Source organism: Acanthochromis polyacanthus, chromosome 17, assembly GCF_021347895.1.
Source record: "Acanthochromis polyacanthus isolate Apoly-LR-REF ecotype Palm Island chromosome 17, KAUST_Apoly_ChrSc, whole genome shotgun sequence".
NCBI classification, from domain to species: Eukaryota; Metazoa; Chordata; class Actinopteri; family Pomacentridae; genus Acanthochromis; species Acanthochromis polyacanthus.
The window spans coordinates 14,073,172-14,092,612 of record NC_067129.1 but is presented as its reverse complement, the minus strand read 5'-3'; the positions used below and the strand labels follow the sequence as shown (position 1 = coordinate 14,092,612).

Sequence of the window (19,441 nt, the reverse complement as noted above, 5' to 3'; positions counted from 1 at the left end):
GGAATCCAGATCCTTGGAGCTGTGAGGTGACAGCGACCCTCATTGGTCTGTAATATTTTCCACTATGTAAAGATGGAATTTAACCTAAAAAGTTTGAATATACATCATAGTGTTGTTTGTGGTGTGATTTTGCCTGAATAATTTACATATGTGGGATTAAAACCCTTCAATAATTATGCAAACTTCTACTTTACCTGACCATAATATTTATTAGAATGAGATCTTATTAATTATGCAGAATAAACTAAATTAAATATAATAATATAGCTAAGATCCAATGGCACTATAGATTACGGAGCCTACCTAAAATAAATATTGAAGCTCTGTCATGAATTGTGCAAAAAGATGGACGTAGCCGCTGGGTCTGAAAAGTGAAGCCATTGTGTTGCTTTTAACCTGCATTCTTTCTAACAGCCAGCAGGGGGCGACTCCTCTGGTTGCAAAAGACATTTGATTGTATTGTATGGTCGATGAGAAAATGACTCAACTTCTATGTCAGTAAACATTTCCCTGATGAATTTATGGTCTCAATCACTAGTTTCAAGACTTTTGGAATACAGCACGATGAGAAATGTGTAAATTATGCTCCCATGCAGAAGAAAAAAGGTGATAAAGTAGGATATGTTGTAGGGAATGGCTACCTCGTGATTGAAGGGTCACTGCCATATTGGCATGTTTAGTGTCCACAAGTTCTCAGTCAGATCCACCTTTTGCTCATCAAGTTGGTTTCAAAAGAGCAAGGTGGCTACAACCAAATGCAAACAATGACACCACAAGTTGCATCACATCTTGACTGCATCCATCTTTTATATACAGTTAATGGAAATGCTGTTATATCTTTCACAGAGTGGAAATTCTGCGATTACTTCAGATTTTCTGTGTAACATAAATGTCAGACTGGAATGCAGTTTTTCTGAGAACGTATACGTTCCCACAAGGAAGTGACCTTTTATCAGGTGACCCTGAATGCACCCTCTGGCCACACTTAGGCTGCCCTTGATTTACCCAGCGAATTGTTTACCATTAGATTTACAGCACAGTAGCTTGTTCGGCGTTTCCTGCATTCTATCAGAGGAAGTGCTGTCTTCCTTTGAAATTGATTCCCGTCACGCATGGTGTAATTACATATTTCCCCCCCGTCACTGCAACACCCTTTCCTCATAAACTGCTCACATCCACAACCCTGCACTGGTCTCCTCTCAGATCATAACTAATCCCAGTGATTTCTTTTTATTTGAAAAAGTTGTGCATTTTCTTCTTTGGCCTGTATACTTAACTCCTGTATGGATTTAAATTATTAATATTGGCTCCCTGAAAACATTCTCCTTCAGCTGCCTTGTTTGCTCTCAGTTGAAAGCTGGAATTAGCCCGACTAGATTTTTGTCAGTCTGAGGGAAAAACACAAAGTGCTTGTATTAAACCCAGAGTACTGAGTGTCTGCCAGTTTTGTCTTATTCCCACAGTTCACTCACAGTGCACGGATAGGACACGGCTTATTAGTGATGTTTGTTCAATTTGACAGAGCTTTGGCTAACCGGTGAAGCAAAACAACACATAATGAATGATTTAATAAAGATAAATGTTGCAATCGAGCGACACAAACACACATACAGCGACACAAACACACATACAGCGACACAAACACTGCATTAAATGTCAGTTTTCTAATGCTGCTGTGATAAACAGGACAGGTTTTTACTTGTTTCACCTATGGGCTGGCAGGGTGGTAGGACTGAAGGTGTTCAGTTTCGATCTCCCCTTCCCTCCCTTCTTCTAATCACCATACCAGTCTTTTCTCAACACCTCCTGCTGCAGAGAGGTGCTTGTCAGACCAGTTTTCGGGATGTGTTAGTGTGTGGAAGCCCTCGCAGCCTGAAGTTGAAACTGGAGAAACGGCATTAGGTTGTGAGAAGGGTTTTTTTATGTAGCAGAGCTTGATTTGAACACATCCTAAAGGAGCTTAACAGGACGTTGAATGAGTTTGAGCTCAACACTGAGAGGATAATACGACTCACCTGGTGAGTGCTGCTTTTTAAGACCTTATTCGTGTGTGTTTTGCTTCACTTTGGTTTCATGGGGCTGACTATATGGCATTTCCTGTTCTATTTGACTGACTTCATTACCATCTTTAGTTTAACATCTTCGCCTCAAGCCTTCATTTTTTGCTCTCACTTATTTCTGACGTGTTGATGTTTTAGACTCTCTGTATCCATTTAAAGCTTTATTAAAATGGTTTCTCAGCTACAAGTGAGCATAAACCCGACTACAAAAATGATGGGACAAATCCAAAAGGACTCTCAAAACAGTATCTCTAGCATCTCCCCATGTGTGGACATGTATGCCAGAAATGTGGGGAATGTTACCTGTGTTCACCTTTACGCACGTGACACAGATTTAGCAGAGAATAGAGAAGAACATACTGCAAAATGCCAGAAACAAAGAGACCTGTACTTTGATTTTAGCCTGCTAAAGAAGGGTAACTGAAATAATGAACCAAAAATAACTTGCCTGAGCACATTAGCCAGGAACCCTCAAACGGATAACATTCATACAAGCACCAAGCCGACTCGTAACCTCACCTCACCTCTCACCCATAGCAACAGAAGCCCTCATTTTCTCTTTGAAGTGGCCATAAAGGATTCAGGTGAAACAGTAACACTAGGGAATAATAAAATCCAGTGTCTAGTGACAAACACAGCCAGGGTGTGGCTTTGAACAGCTCACATGCATAAATAGGCCACAGGGTTGTGGGAAGGCAAGACAGGCAGGTACAAGACGTGGAAACTTCCTCATTGAGAATCCAGAAGCTGTGTGAGAGGTACGGTCAGCATCTTACGTTTCTCCTTTTCTTACAGTTACCTGTGATGATTTTTAATTTTACAGTACATTCAGGTAATTATTCTTTACAGAGGTTTCATTTGTCTCTTCGTGCTGGATCTCTGTACACTATAGATGTAAGTGCTGCGTCATTTCCTTGATTACTAATCACCTGCCCTCTGAACAAAAGGCTTTTCTAGGGAAAGACAGAATATCTCTCAAATTAGGACTTGTTTCCAGTAAACAGTGTCAGAATTAAACAATCACTCAGGTGCTGTACTTAAGAACAAATTCATGGTATTTGGACTTCATGGGAATGTTTCTGTGCTATTCAACTTCATGCTTCAACTCAACTACATTTCTTAGGTATTTTATATTTTATGGCACCACGTTTGTCTGACAACTTCAGCTTAAATTTCAGATTCCAGTTTTTCAGACCATCCTTGTCTAACGAAAACCGAGTTATCTCATAATTTAGTCATTTTGAATTAGATTTTTTTTTTGTACCGAAAGTGTCACTTTATTTGTGGTGAATATTCTCCTACTTTTTAAAGGCTGGTTACAGACTGGTTTCTAACTGATGAAAATCAAGTTTTTCTGCCTTGTTAATTTGTCCTTGGGATGTTTTTTATATGCAGAAAGACACATTGTGTGTGAACCATAGCGTACACACACATTTATACTGTGATTTATCTGCTGTCTATACAGTGACCACTGGTACCTCATATATACAACTGTATAATTGTTTGCCTCGATGCAATATTCACTTAATAATCTTCACTATAATCACCTTCTCACTGCCATCATCACTTCCTTACATTTTTTGTATTTTTTTTAAGAAGGATAAGAGCAACTATCTAGTTTTCTGTTCATATGAGAACAAAGCTTTTTAGTCTTATATATTGAATTAGGCCGTCAACAAAGGTACTGTGTCCAAATGATGTCTTAAAAACATAAATTTAGTCTTTTGAGGTTTCAAACATAACAAACCTAAAGAACCAATCCTTTCAACTAGAACTGTGAAGGTTTCCACATGATCATTATTCATAAAAATCATTTTCTGGTCTCAAAATGTATGGCTGAGTTTTCAGATTGTGTAGCATAGAGTAGTTTTATAGTTTGAGCAGAGTTGTGGTGAGCTGGTGCACTGGAGCTGCAGTGAGCGGTGAAGAGAGGTGGGAACTTTATAGAGCTGTACATTCTAGAGGAGGCAATAGCACATTTTTGTTATAGAAAAATGTTTTTAAATATGTAATTTTAAATTCCCTCTCTGATAGTAAATCAATGATCAGAGAGGAACTTAAAAAATGAGCTTGATTTAGCTTATAAAATGCATTGCAACAAGGATAAAAATGGGACTGCTGCTGAAAACTTGACATTTTACAGATATGTGGTTCTCAGAGGACATCATGATCATCATGATAGAATCTGATGAAGTTAAACTTGTAGATTAAACGACCAAATATAATATACATCATGCCCATGTTAACATCCACGTTAACGCAGCACTGATATTAATCTTAAAACCTCACAGACGCCAGTAAAACACTTAACAACATTTTTACTGAACAACGACCACTTTTGATACTTTGAATACATTTTATTGATAATACTTATTTACTTTTACTTAGCTTTGAATGTATTTTATACATGTAATGGAGTATTTTTATATTATGTTATTAGTACTTCTACTGAAATGCTTTTTCCATCACTGCCAGTAAATATTACTTGGTATGTCCTGATGTGTTATTGTTGGCAGAAAGAAAACATCAAGTTATTTGCTAGATAATTATATTGGCTCATGTTGTCCAAATGCAGAATTGACCGGTCAGCATGAGGGGACGAAAAGTTCAAAAGTGGCTCCCCAGAGAATACAGCTGTGTTTTTCATCACGCAGTCTGTTAAAGTTCAGTTCTCCTCTATGAGACGTAATTCAACCGTAAATATATACAAACTAGAAGAGCACTCAGAGAGTGTAGACCTCCGCCAAGGATAGAGAGGAAAACAGGAAACCCATGCAGTATAGGATCATGAGCTGGAAATGAACCTGCGTCTCTGACACAGTTCTGTTTATGAAACACCTTCTTAACCAGTTGAGCTATCTGGACACCTTGTTCCAATTTGTTGGACGACATACTTACCTATGATGTTTTTGTCATATTTTGGACCACATACTAAAACATACTAAAAAATTCAAACTGATCCAGAATCCAGGATCCTTTCCAGATTGCCACCAAAATTAAATCAGCTCTTCCTCTTACCATAGTCTACATCCCCTCAAAATTTCATCTGAATCTGCCCAGGCGTTTTTGAGTTATCTTGCTAACAGACAGACAGACAGACAGACAAACGCCGGGTGTCACATAACCTCCTTGGCGGAGGTAATTATTCTTCCATTTCAAAGTAGGTTGAGTTGGAACCATTTCACAGTGTTAATCACAAACACTATGGCAGCCTTTGTTGCCTGCTGGTAAAATGTGAAGAAAAGCTATTGATGCATTGAAAAGTACACTTTAAAAGGCTTGTGAGAATCTTTTGTCTGTCAGAGAATAGCAGCACACCAGTCAAAATACAGCAAATGTTAGTTTTTGTGAGCTACCTTCAGCAGATAGCATTCAAAGCCAAATTTTCAGTGAAAATGTTTCAGTCTTGCAGTGTTGTGAAAACAAAATTTCACATCTGACTATAAGACTTCAGTATGCTCATCAGTAAACCTAGACTGTCCACAGGGACTTTGGGTCATAGTGCAGTCTGATGTGGTCTGGAAATGAGGCAGCACAGAGATTTACAGGATACACTTCAGCACACACTGCCCAAAAATGATCAGAACCAGAGTTCAGAGGAAAGCTGCTGCCCATATATAAAGTCTGGAAACATCTGGTGTCTTACTTCAATCTGCAGCTGTGAGGCTTCTGTGTCTGGACCATGTTCTCCTCCGCTGTCCCATACAAAAACCAGCACTATGCTGAACTGAAGAGGGACTGCATCAATGACAAGACGCTGTTTGAGGATCCAGAGTTCCCCGCCACCAACACATCTCTATATTTCAGGAAACCACCACCGGGGTTGGTGGAATGGAAACGACCAGGGGTAAGTGGCAGGAAGTGGTGGCTGTTGTTCCATCAGAGAATTACATTATTCCTGCATATTAATACAGTCACTATTTTACACAAGGTACATACTGATGTGATTATTTTGAACATTTTCCAGGTTTGTCTTAGAGATACTGTACCTCCACAACAATCTGAACCCAGAATCTACTTAAACTCATTCGTTTTCTTTTTATGGTAGAGTCTTCTGCAAATATTCTGAGCTAAAGAGTGTAAAGTCTGTTAACTTGTCTGTTGCAGGAGATCAGTCAGGCACCTCATCTATTTGTGGAGGGCATCAGCTCCCACGACTTGAACCAGGGAGTTGTGGGAAACTGCTGGTTTGTTGCCGCCTGCTCCTGTCTGGCTTCAAAACCAAACCTCTGGAAGAAGGTGATGTCATTTTATCCCTTTTTGCTCTTCCAGATGTTGGTGCCAAAGGCTGGTGTGCTTAGTATTATACCTAATGTATGGACTGTAGCTGTGGTTAGTGAGGTGGGTTAATGTTGAAAACTGTAACCAGCTGATAGCACAGCTCAAATCTCAACAGTAGGGATTCACATTTAACAGCAACATGAAATCTGTTTGGCAAAGTGACTTTTGTGGTCAAATGTATCTAGACTGGCAAAGTTTTACTACTTTTGCGTCAACAGTTACAGATAAAGGTCTGAGTGAGCCCTGTGAATCTTGTTGTAGCTGCTTTTAAAGTTTCAAAATAAAGTTGCAAACTATAGCCAACTATTTTGCATTTCAGAGGATCAACTCAAGCACTGTATGTTCAACAACAACTTGGAAAAGAGGGAAACATGAAAGTAACAATATGAGGAAGTGGAGAAGTTAACTAGTGAGAATCAAATGCCAACAGCAAACTTCACATTCAATCCTTTCTGCAGAGTTTTGTTGGAAAACTCTCACAGGTTTTTCTACCAACTTCTGTGCAGAGAAGTTACCACACAAAGTGAAACTGACAGAAAGTCTGGAGGTTTTGGAAACTATCCAGTCATCAGTTTGGTCTTATCCTCGTTAAAAGTTCACAAAGCACTACTGCACAGGACAAACTGCCCAAGAAGTAAATGTCCAACAGGTTGTGTGACTTTTAAGGAAGGAAACATCTGTGAGAAGTTATTCAAGCCACAAATACCTTCAGCTGATGTTTTTTATACTCTTGAAATGAACAGAATTCATCACAAAAAACTGCAGTTTGTGAAAATATGAGAGAAATAGATAATGTGTTTTACACCTATGTTCATAAATACTTGAAGCATGAAATTAAATATGTTTAAATACATTAAAAATATGATTTTAAAAAAGCTTCTGTGAAAAAATTAAAGGTTACATTTCTAGTGTGTCTAAATGTTTGTTAAAATTGTATTGCTTTTTGCATGTTTCCAGGTGATTCCTGACTGGAAGGAGCAGGAGTGGGACGACAAACACCCAGGAAGCTACGCTGGAATCTTCCACTTTCAGTTCTGGATCTTTGGCGAGTGGGTCGACGTGGTGGTGGACGACCGACTGCCGACCATCAACGGAGAGCTCATCTACTGTCACTCTAAAGACAACAACGAGTTCTGGAGTGCTCTGCTGGAGAAGGCCTACGCAAAGTCAGTAAACTTAAAGAAAATTGACCCTTATACAGCAACAAAGCTTTGACCCTCCTGCTGTCCTCATTTACAGGCACCAAAAAATATTGTTTCCTTGTCTGAAAAAAATCCAAAAATTCAGCAAAAAATTCCCAAATTTCTGAAAATTTGCAAAAATTTCAGGACAAAAATTCCAATAATTCCTTAGAAGTTTCCCTTAAAAATTGACTCCCCATCCCAAATTTGGCTAAATATTTTCAAAAAATTAGTGAAATATCTTCCCAAAAAATCCTAAAAGTATCTAAAGTGACTACATATATATCAGTAAAACTTCTGATAGTTCTTTAAGAACATTCACAAAAAAATCTAGAAAACCTAAATCCAGCGAAATTCACTGGAATTTCACTGATTGTTTTGTGAATGTTCTTAAGGAACATTTTTAACATTTCTTTTTTGTACCAAAAAAATATTCAAAGATTTCCCCAAAAAGTTGAAAATGTAGACATCAGAAGTTTCACTGTGAAAATAAATATTTTTTTCCCACATTTTCAAACTTTAAAACAAGTCCATTTTGACCCGCAGGATGACACAAGGGCTAATTTAAGTTTTTTGTTGTACTTATGTGTAGTTGAAAACATAAAAATATAATCTTATTTTATTAGTGATTTAATTATGACAAAATAACTGCTACAAATATAAATTCTATTCTACTACTAATATATTTGCAGTTAATATAGGATCAGAAATGAGTACATCAGAGGGACAGCACATGTTAGAGGCTTTGGAGATAAAGTCAGAGAGGCCAGACTGAGATGGTTCGGACATGTCCAGAGGAGAGAGAGTGAATATATTGGTAGAAGGATGCTGAGTTTCCCACTGCCAGGCAGGAGGCCTAGAGGAAGACCAAAGAGGAGGTTTATGGATGTGGTTAAAGAGGACATGAAGGTAGTTGGTGTGAGAGAAGAGGATGCAGAAGACTGGGTTAGATGGAGGCAATTGATTCGCTGTGGCGACTCCTGAAGGCAAAAGCTGAAAGGAAAAGAAGAAGAGAAGCTACTTCCTTGCACGGAGCGATGAAAAAAAACCTGTTCTTGTGTGTAGGCTGCAGATAAATGACAGTATAGTGGCATTACATTGGTTTACATTACAAATTCTGAGACAAATCCCAGCTTTAACGTAACCTGTGATCTGTGTGTATCCAGGCTCTCTGGCTGCTATGAGTCCCTTGAAGGGGGAAACACTGGAGACGCTGTGGTGGATTTCAGTGGTGCTGTCTCTGAAGTCATCAAAGTGGAGGAAGGCGGCTACTATAATGACCAGGAAAAACAAGACAAGCTGTTTGAAGACCTGCTGAAGGTGTATGACCGTGGAGGAATCATAAGCTGCGCCATTCAGGTCTGTGCTGTTTCTGAATGTTTGCATCTTCTGTCTCCACTTTTCAGAGACACTGGATTTATCATTTTTCTTAAAATCTTACAGGCGCAGCCTCATGAAATTGAGGCGAGGATGGCAAACGGGTTGGTGAAGGGCCATGCGTACTCAGTGACTGCAGTGAAGAAGGTGCGTTTGGGTCATGGGCTGCTGGCCTACTTCAAAAATGAAACCATCCCCATGATCCGCATGAGGAACCCCTGGGGCAAGACTGAATGGAATGGAGCCTGGAGTGACAGGTGAGGAGGACGCATGTTGAAATGAATTTTGTTTCCACTGTTTATTCCATTAAAGGTGATATTCCATACAAAGTTTTATGAAGACCTTCAAAGTGGAACACTTACAGCCTTACAAAGTTACGATTACTATGATTACTAGTGAGTTCTTTCATGGAAAACAGAAGCTGTGGCCAGCGTGAATTCATGGTGGTTATGGTGGATTGCTAAAACCAATCAGATTGTTGGTTTTGGCAAAAGTATCATTCTGACCAGCAGAGGAATGGGAGGCTGCAGACAAAACCCTCACTCTGAAGATCACCAGGGTCATGTGTAATGATTTAGAGGAAATCATTTATTGTTTTTGGTCAAAAATAATGACTATTTGGAACATATTGAGTTTATAAAAGGATAGCAGACAAGTGGATGTTGTCTCCGATTCACCCCTGGTATGAACACATAGTTTTAGAATCTTTTGGAGCTTATTATCCCCCGCCTCCACGAAGTGGAAAAGCGGGATATAGGTTTGGCCTCCGTCCGTCCGTCCGTCCGTCTGTGCGTCCGTGCGTGCGTGCGTCCGAGGTGAAGGGGACAGCTTTTCTCGGAAACTATTACAGCTAGGATTACGAAATTTAGTGTGTAGCTTCACACCATGGACACCTTGATCGAGTTCGAAAATGAGACCTGTGCGATAATATTTAACAGAGTTATGGCCCTTTATCACTATTTTGGATATAGACTCATAGACATCTAGCCTAGCCGTGCTAGACAACCCACGGCAATGAATTTAATTCTCTGCCAGGGTGGGTCTAGTTACCCTCCATAAGGCTCGAGGCTGGATTCTCCTAAAACTGGCCAGACCAATCACCATGAAGTGTAGAGTCAAAAGGTGGGCGTAACTAAGTGACGACAGAGGCGCGACGATTCTGACAGAAACAACCAGCGCACAATAAACAGTTATCTTTCGACTCGGCTTTGGCCACAGCCCTTAAAGATTTGAAGCTAAAATTCAACTTGAAAGATAAACAAAGGACGGCACTTAAGTGTTTCATTGAGAAGAAAGACGTATTTGGAGTTATGCTGACGGGATATGGCAAATCCTTAATATACCAGTTGGCTCCACGGCTCCGCTGGTTGGGAAGCTAATGGGACTTAGCCACAATCCGCCGGTGCTCTCGGAGCTACGTCAGCCTATTCGTTGCGTTGATTGGTTGTATACCTACCCAATTGCTGCAGAGGGATTTGATAGACAACCTTTTAGCCCGCCTCCCTCCCTGTCGAGCTTCCCTAGACCCTTGTGCCGTCAGAAACATGGGTGTAGCATGGCTAGGCTAATAGACATCACATGTGGCGGGGGATATTGATGACCATGTCATGCACTGTTTTCCAAACGCTACTGCTTCGCCATACTTTCACCTACAGACTTCATTTTAGTCTTAAAAAAAAGCCCCAACTCTCTTCTTTTCAGGCATGTACATATTGTGACGGTGGGATTTATGGTTTTCCATACAGGAGCCTCCAAAAAGCCCTAGGTTGAGCAAAAAATCCCATGTTAGAGCATGTGCTCCTCTGGTGCTCGAGTGTGGAGAGGGACAAAATCTGTCCGTTTTTTTTTTTTTTTTTTTACTTAAATCGCCATCCTGGCCAAATGGTACATACTACAAGGACAATCCTTTCACAGACTATAGTAAAGACTCTCTACATTCATATGAGTCCGACATTGTTCACCTGGCACATTGTTACGTCACGCGCCAGCCCTTAATTGACGTGGGAACCTGAATCGCCCCTCCATAAGGCTCAATGCAAATTTAGGCCTTGTGCTGCTTCACACACAGCGATTTTAAAACTGCCGTTTCTCGGTCATTTTTCACTCTACAGCAACATTAAACATACCGACCTCTTCCGTGACTCATCCTGCCACTCACCATCCGGTTACATTTGCATTCACGATTAGCCCATTATTAGCGACAGAACGCGACTGCAGCTGACAAGCTGTAAACTGCTGCAGGGGCGGCACTAGGTTTTCAGGACAGGGGGGACTTAGCCCCCAGGAGATGCACACAATGTGAGTGAACATTTAATTTTACAGCTAACAATTTAGTGTGTAGCTTCACACCATGGACACCTTGATCAAGTTCGAAAATTAGACCTGTGCGATAATATTTAACAGAGTTATGGCCCTTTATCAATATTTTGGATATAGACTCATAGACATCACATGTGGCGGGGGCTATTGAGGAGCATGTCATCTTGTTTATATGTAATCTGACTGCAGCAGACAATATATTCTATGAAAAAGCTTTTTTTTTTATTGGGCACATTCAATGATTAAATGATGATTCATGGATGAACTTTAAAACTATTTGTTTCTGTCTATGAGCAGCTCAAAGGTGCATTATATCTTCTTTTGCTTTCTATTTGTCAGCTCTGAAGAGTGGTCTAAGGTTGGCGACACAGAAAGGGGCAACCTTGGCCTCACAGTGGAGGATGATGGAGAGTTCTGGTTAGTTGTTAAGTTCCTCTAGTTACAAAAGTCCACCTGTGAAGTTTATCTTCTTTTTGGATGTGTAAAAATACATTTTCTGTTCACATCTACAGGATGTCATTCACAGACTGGTGCAAGTTCTTCACAGATGCAGATGTTTGCCGTCTCATCAACACCTCGGTGATCAGCATCCATAAGACGTGGCATGAGGTGGTGCACTTCGGCAGTTGGACCAAAAACGCAGAGCCGCTCTTAAACCGCTGCGGAGGCTGTGCTAATCACAAACAGACATTCCTGCAGAACCCACAGGTAGTGCAAACTCTCAGTGCACCCTCTCCTCACACCATCCGCACATATATACTGAATCCTTTTCAACTTCTTTTGCAGTACCTGTTTGATGTTACAAAGGAGGCAGATGAGGTCCTGATCTCATTGCAACAGAAAGACATGAAGATCCACAGAAAGTTTGGTCAAGGAGAAAATTTAACCATCGGCTTCGGAGTCTTCAGGGTAACATAGTATAACTCTTCCACCATATTTTATTGATTGAATGAATGGTTAATAGCAAATTATGGGCACCAAAAGATTTCAATATCAGAGGGAAACTAGCGGTGAAAGATTTCTGAAGTTGTATAAAGGTCATGGTGAGCCTCTTTAACCCTCCTGTTGTCCTCATTTACGGACACCAAAAAAATACTGTTTCCTTGTCTGAAACAAAAAAATTCCCATTATTTGTGAAAATTTGCAAAACCTTCATGAAGAAAATTCCAATAATTCTTTGAAAATTTATCTTAAAAGTTTTATTTTAAAAAATCCCTCAAATTTGGCAAGAAAATTCTTGCAAATATTTTCCAAAAAATGAGTAAAAATCTTCCAAAAAAAATCCTAAAAATATCTAAAGTGATTACATATATATTAGCAAAACTTCGAATATTATCTTTAAGAACATTCACATAAAAGTCAACCAAAATCCAGCAAAATTCGCTGGATTTTGGTTGATTTTTATGTGAATGTTCTTAAGAAACATTTTTAACATTTCTTTTTTCCACCAAAAAAGTGTTCAAAGATTTCCCAAAAATGTTGAAAATGTGGACATCAGAAGTTTCACTGTGAAGATATATATTTTTTTCCCACATTTTCAAACTTTAAAATGTGTCAATTTTGACCTGCAGGACAACACAAGGGTTAAAGATGAACTCATTACAGGAGAAACCATGTTCGTCTGGGAAGAAGACATTGATCGAATTTCAGTTTATTTTGGGCTAAAGCTGGACAATTTCGCCATATTTTGGCTTTCACGTTCGTCAAAGAACTTGGCTTTGTTTGAGTTTTCTCCTCATTTGTCGAGAAAACAGTGACCAGTTCGGACTTATTAATTATTGGCAAACATTATTTGATAGTTTTATCAGAATCAAAACAGCGCTTTTCAGTAAGAGGCTAAATCATAGGTTAAATGACACAAAGAATGTGCATGCTTTCACTGATTGTTTCAAGCTGAAGACCAGTGTGAAGCCAAACACATTCGAATATGTTCACAAGTTTTGAGGAGGTTTATTAGTTGCTAGAGAACAAAAGAGCACTAAAAGTATTATCATTCTCTCTAAAGTACTCTTTCCTGTGCAATTACGGAACCACAACCTCGCAATATGCTGGACAAATCAGAATACATGGATTTGCCGAATTATACAACGGAGTAATAAAAACACAAATAGTAAAATGACAAATTAGTGCAACTTAGTAAAGTTTCAGTGGAGATTTAAGCTGATTATTATATTGCACAGTCACCTCAGTTCTCTTTTAAAACAGCAGCAAAAATTGTGTCCTACATGCTGTGATTAGATTGTCACATTCAAATGAGGCCTTGAAGCTGCATGAAACAAAACTGACCTCATGTTTCCTCTGAAGAGATTCACTTGTCAGAGATCTGGCTAAGTTCAAACACACACTATGCCCTCTTATCGTGATGACAGAAGTGCTGCCAAAACGTGTACGTACTGGACACCAACAAACGCTGATGCCGTAAAGAGCCTGCGATTAAAAGTAAAACAACTTTGTGCACAGGGTCTGTAAAGCTTCTGAGAGGCTGAAATGTTAAACTCGATTCAACCCTTGTCGTCTTTGGTCATCATCACTTATCATTTATCTGATTGATTCCAGACTGGATCTGTTTTTAGGTCCTTGCTCATTTCGCTTCATTGTTTCCTTTTGGAGAGCAGTAAAAGAGTGTTATTTAGACACAGAGCAAGCAGTCATGATATGTTCAATGTAAGATTTTAAATATAGTTGAAATTTAAGGGGAATCCAAGCAGCTCAGTGAAAGCCTTGAGCCTGAGGATTAAATTAATGTGATAACCTTAGTCTGGCTTTTAGCTTCTCGGCAATGAAGGATATGTAAAATAACCGTGTATCCCACTCAAAGGGATTGTTTTCTCCATATTACTGAAGTAACACACTGATCATCTTACCAGAACTGTAGCAGTCTGCACTTACAGTACCGCAACAGTAGCTTGAGGTAAATTCAGGTTTTATTCACTCTTCTGCCACCAGGAGGCAGAAAATTCTATACAAAAGGCAAACAGCAACCTAATACTCCTTATTATGATGTTTAATGCATTATAGTTTATGCTGGACAAGCTGAACATACATTTGTGGAGCCCTGCATCAAAATGTTGTGTAGTATGAAAGCATAAATCGCTAAATGTAATCCAAAAGTATATTATATTATATATTGTATTGGTAAAGCAGCATTTTAGTGTTTGAGGCAGGACTGGTTTATGACTCACTACCTAATGCACTTATCAGCTTCTAATATAATTATGTCCAGCCAATAAATTATATTAAGTTGGAAAAATTAGGCTTTCTTCTACCCTGACCAGTATATTAAATGATAAATCATTTAAAAATTGGAAGCATAAAACAGACGTTTTTAGTCTTTAAGGACTTGAAATCCTGGAGTCGATGCAGACAAAATGATGTCATTAAGTCATTTAAATTAATTTACATCAACTTGAATTTTGTTTCAAGTCAATTTACATAGATGTTTAGGTTTAGATTAAACACAATAGTAAATTAGTGTGGTCGCCAACATAATTATGTCAACACAGCTCAAAATTATGTTTAAGTAAATCACCAGATTAGATATTTTTATTAGTGGTCCCCTGAATTACTTTGTAGAATGAGGTCAGGCCATATTAATGCTGGAGAATCTAGGGAAACACCAAGTCAAATACTGAAGAAAGGAAGCCAAAGAAACAGAATCCAAGATGGTACAAAAACTCAACTGGGCAAGAGCTAAATGGGCACAAAGGAAACAGGAAGACAAAGGAAGATGAAAGAGTATACTGAATGTACAAAGAAAACGAATGGAAGATTAAAGACACAGGTGGAACTAATGAACGATCAAAAAAGAAGGGGAACAGATAAAAGGAGAAAGTGCAAACACATGTGCAAGGGAAAGGGGACGTCCAAACAGGAAATAAAGCTAACCAAATCCACAGATCATTGTATTGTATGGTCCAGGTTAATTTTACTGAAAGCTCACTGAATGTTTTTTTAATGTAAAGTGTAAAGCTAAGGTAAGCTTGTAAAATAACAGCTATAATAATAAGTTTAATGGAGTTGAAAAGTACAATAGTATCCTCTGAAATATGGAGAAACAGTAAGCTCTTCGTCAGCTACATGTAACTGTACGTTTGTAATGTATAGTAGGCGAGTCAATGTTTTGAGTTATATTCTGCTTCTGTAAAACCTCAAATTCTCTTCCAGGTGGAACTGAACAGGAAATATCGGTTGCACGACATCTTGACCCAGCAGTCTGTGCAGACTTCCACCTACATCAACGCTCGGACAGTGTTCATGAGATGCGTGCTGACTCAGGGTCGCTACATCATCATTCCCACCACCTTCAAGCCTCTGACGCTGGGCGATTACATGATCCGAGTCTTCACTGATGTGGACTCAGGCTGCCGGTAAGATGATAACAGGTGTGGCGTCAAATCAGGGATAATGTGTAGCTGATTCTGAGTAAATCAACATCATGGCTGCTGACAGTGTTGCCAAAAAGAATTATAACATTCACATATCTAACAATTATCGGTCTTAAGACAAACAACTGTTCTGTGACTGTTCATTTCATACTCTCCAAGAAAAACACTCAAACTGCGTAGTGTTTTGGAGAATTGAAACATTCACATTAAATCTCTGACTGCTTTTCTTGGCAAAAGATGTTTTTAAACACATTTAGATTTTTTTTTTCTGACATTCTTTTTGGCTCACATCATGAACAAATCATGTCTGCTCATATACACCACAAATCATCCAAGCTGGGTGATGATAAAGCCAGCATTCTGTCTATGAAACGCAGTTTGCTGATAACAAGGTCGAGGTCAGAATAGCAAGAGATAGACGCTCAGTTTCCATCTTGGTCCTTTTACTCTCCTCTATTCTCACAGGGAGCTGTCAGTGGACAAGCCAAGGATAAGATGCTGGAGTTCCTTCCTTGGGTATCCACAGGTTGTGACTCACGTTTACATCCACGGAGCTGAGGGGCTTCAGAACCAGGACAGTTCAGGAGGTTAGAGGACCTTCACCAAGCCAGACTTTCTACTCCAAACCTGCTATTTAGAACGTAAAGTCCTAAATAACACGCATCTTTACATGTTTTCATGCAGGTGCTGACCCCTATGTGATCATATACTGCGAGGGCCGCTCGGTAAAATCCACCATCAAGAAGGACACTTTGCAACCAGAGTTTGCAACCAGTGGGATTTTCTACAGGAAAAAGCCCAGGAAGCCCATAACTGTGGAGGTAAGATGCATCTGTCATCTGTCCAGCTGACTGTGATTAATATCAGGGACTAGTGGAGCAAGTTGACTGCATGTCAGTGTCTTGTTAAAGCCATGAATCTTCAAAATGTCAACTTTTCAGACATTGAAAATCAGCCATGTTTTCAGCTCAAGGATGATGCATTTTTCAATGACTGAACTTGCTTTTTAAGAGGCTTTGAGAGAACAAGAGGGAGCAGAATTTTCACTCATGGGGAATTAATCATCACAGTTTTTTGTCTCTGAATTCTTATTACATTTCTACATTTATTTTCAAAGTTTTGTTATATAATATGAACATTTAGAGCTCTCTATAATTCTAAAAATAAACATACTGACTCCATGTACTAGCTCATGATCAATCTGCAGCTGTGATATCCATTAGCTGTAACTGAGGGAGCAGTACATCATATTGGCCTGATTATCACCAAAAGTAACCAAATCAGGGTCTTCAGTAGCCTAGCCGCGCTAGACCCAGCTCTTACGACTCAAGGGTCTAGTTACCCTTGGTAAGCCTCGAGGTTGGATGCTCCTAAAACTGGCCGACGAATCACCATGAAGTGTAGAGTCAGAAGGCGGGCGTAACTAAGTGACGACAGAGGCGCGACGATTCTGACAGAAACAACCGGAAACAAATAGCCTAGCCGCGTTAGACAACACACGGCAACGAATTTAATTCTCTGCCAGGGTCGACAACAAAAACGACAACAGTCGTTGAGCTCCATGAGCACCGACTCTGAATAATCTTTCTGTTAACATGTCTGTAATATACTTGAGCTTCACCCATTGACTGTATAAATAAGGCTTCACCGAACTCCCGCATCCTCTGATTTCCGGCGCTCGAGGAACTACGTCAGCAGGATCATAATTTTTACATCACAGAGAACTGGTTTGTTCACAAATACTACAAGCAGTAGCTCAAACTCACATTTCATACATTAATGCAACATTTACTTACACTCCAAATACACTGAGGTATAATGGCTTCATTTGCTGAGTAAGAAAATAAGCAAAAGATGTTGGCACACAATTGAGAAATTTAGATATGAATGATGATAAAACTATTTAAAAAGCAAATTAGTAAAATAATTAAACTGTTAAGAGATTTTAAAGGTGAAAATAAATGAATCGACTAAAACTAGAACAGTTGGAGGCAAAATTACATGAAATTAAGAAGTGACATTGCCTTAATGTAAAAATAAGTCAAACTTTGGATTGTTTTGCATGTTGATTGAAGCTACAGGTACACAGTGAGTAAAACTGGACGTTCCAAGCTCAGTAAAACAGTAAAAACAGCTGGCAACTGCAACATAATCCAATTATTAGTCTGTGTTTGGGAAAAGTCTATGATCAAAGACAGCAATAAAGTAATGTAAGGGATTAGGAAGCCATTAAGGACCTAATAATTAAATTAGAAAAAGTGTCTATCACACCTTAAAGAGGGGGAAGTCCACCAAACCTGAGCATACAGCTCAGATGGCCTCAGAGAAATGTGTCACTTTCTGCAGAAGGATCTAAAAACAGTCTCCTGGTGTCAAACTCTGAGCATACATCATTGTGCACAGTGAAGGTAGAACATCCTACAGAGGTAACTTTGACCAGAGAGACACTTTAAAACTGACTTGTGGGGCGCCCCAGCAACTCAGGTGGTTGAGCGGGTGACCCACAAACAGAGGCTGTAGTCCCCGATGCAGCGGTCATGGGTTTGAGTCCAACCCATGGTCATTTGCTGCATGTCCTTCCCCTACGTTTCCTGCCTCTCTCGCCACTTTCCTATATAATAAAGGCCTAAAAGCAACAAACAAAACCTGACTTGTCCTCCTCAGGTGTGGAACAGTAACTCAGTGAAGGACGAGTTTATGGGCCAAGTGGTTCTGTCTGGCTCGGTGAAGGACTCCACCGACCCTCAGAGGCTCCAGCTGAGGAAGCAAGGCGGGCAGATGGCCGACGAGATGCCGGGAAACATCAGCCTGAGGATCGTCACTTCGTCTCAGCTGACCGCCATATGACCTCCACAGTGACCTGAGAGAGCCGAATTATTTCCAGCTCTGAACTATGCGGTGAACATCTTGACCTGTGCCATCCGGAACACACCAAAACCAGCAGCAGTACAAGCTTTTTATACTGGTGCAATGCTGTTATTTGCACTTCGGTGAATTATCTCGAAATGTTGAACTGCTTTTATTGCGCCTTAAAAAGTGTTTGCGTAATTTATAGAATCAATGGGGGATCTTCTGTGGGGGCACGGGGGGGTGGGGGGTGGGGGCAGTGGAAAATTTTTGTTGGAAAATTTACATTACTAATACTCCGACTTCCGATGCTCTACCTATCCAGCTGTGGTTGCTCTGTCTTCTAGAGTGATTTGATTGGTTATACGTCACAAATAAAACTCCTTTAACTTAACATCTGTAAACAAAACAAAAACGTGTCAACAAAGTTTTCTGTTAGAGTTTGTGTTCTAAGTTTAACTCCAAGATTTTAAATACTTGTATTTACTGCAAATGAATATCCACTCCAAATCTCACTAATAATCACTATCAGCCTTAAAAACCCACAAAACACCCCTCTATACTCCACCACACTTAGTGCAGTCCGGTTCCCCCTTCTATAAATCTGCTTGGAATCTTCCACTTCCTGTTTGTCAAAGTGGCCTTCTACCTGGACAGATTTTGTTGGAGCACATTCAGCAAACATTTTGGGTAACTGCTAGTGATGGTGAGATGAAGCCTCATGAGGCATTGAACCACTTGAGCCAATTGGTTCGAGAAAGGGTTCATTTCTTGAAGCTTCATGAGCACACGAAACCACCTACTGGTCAACTGTATAATCACAGGCAGCTGTATCTGAACCACATACCTGATGCATTGAATCATTGTTCATTATAGCTGTTGGGAATGACTATGAAAAACAAACAAAAAAGTATGATCAAATAATTTCTATATATAAATAATCACATATGCGTATAATAAAATAGATTTTCATGTATTCTGTGTGTGTAAA

General features: G+C 39.6%; 1 protein-coding gene across 1 annotated transcript; it reads left to right on the top strand.

The window, feature by feature from the left end:
* Positions 1-1,825: 1,825 nt before the first annotated feature.
* On the top strand, positions 1,826-18,671 carry LOC110967958 (calpain-5-like). Its single transcript, XM_022217721.2, has 13 exons — positions 1,826-2,018; positions 5,719-5,907; positions 6,168-6,299; positions 7,299-7,507; positions 8,689-8,881; positions 8,966-9,156; positions 11,558-11,635; positions 11,731-11,926; positions 12,005-12,127; positions 15,383-15,585; positions 16,069-16,190; positions 16,288-16,424; positions 18,268-18,671. The coding sequence occupies exons 2-13, from the start codon at positions 5,743-5,745 to the stop codon at positions 18,448-18,450; spliced, it is 1,932 nt and encodes a 643-aa protein (XP_022073413.1). The 5' UTR covers positions 1,826-2,018; positions 5,719-5,742; the 3' UTR covers positions 18,451-18,671.
* Positions 18,672-19,441: the final 770 nt, after the last annotated feature.

What these genes read in the sequence shown, in the direction of transcription:
- LOC110967958 (XM_022217721.2), top strand. Translation starts at nt 5,743, where the DNA reads ATGTTCTCCTCCGCTGTCCCATACAAAAACCAGCACTATGCTGAACTG. An exon ending in CATTCCTGCAGAACCCACAG is followed by an intron (nt 11,927 to 12,004) that starts GTAGTGCAAACT and finishes CTTCTTTTGCAG; the next exon opens with TACCTGTTTGATGTTACAAA. An exon ending in TCGGCTTCGGAGTCTTCAGG is followed by an intron (nt 12,128 to 15,382) that starts GTAACATAGTAT and finishes ATTCTCTTCCAG; the next exon opens with GTGGAACTGAACAGGAAATA.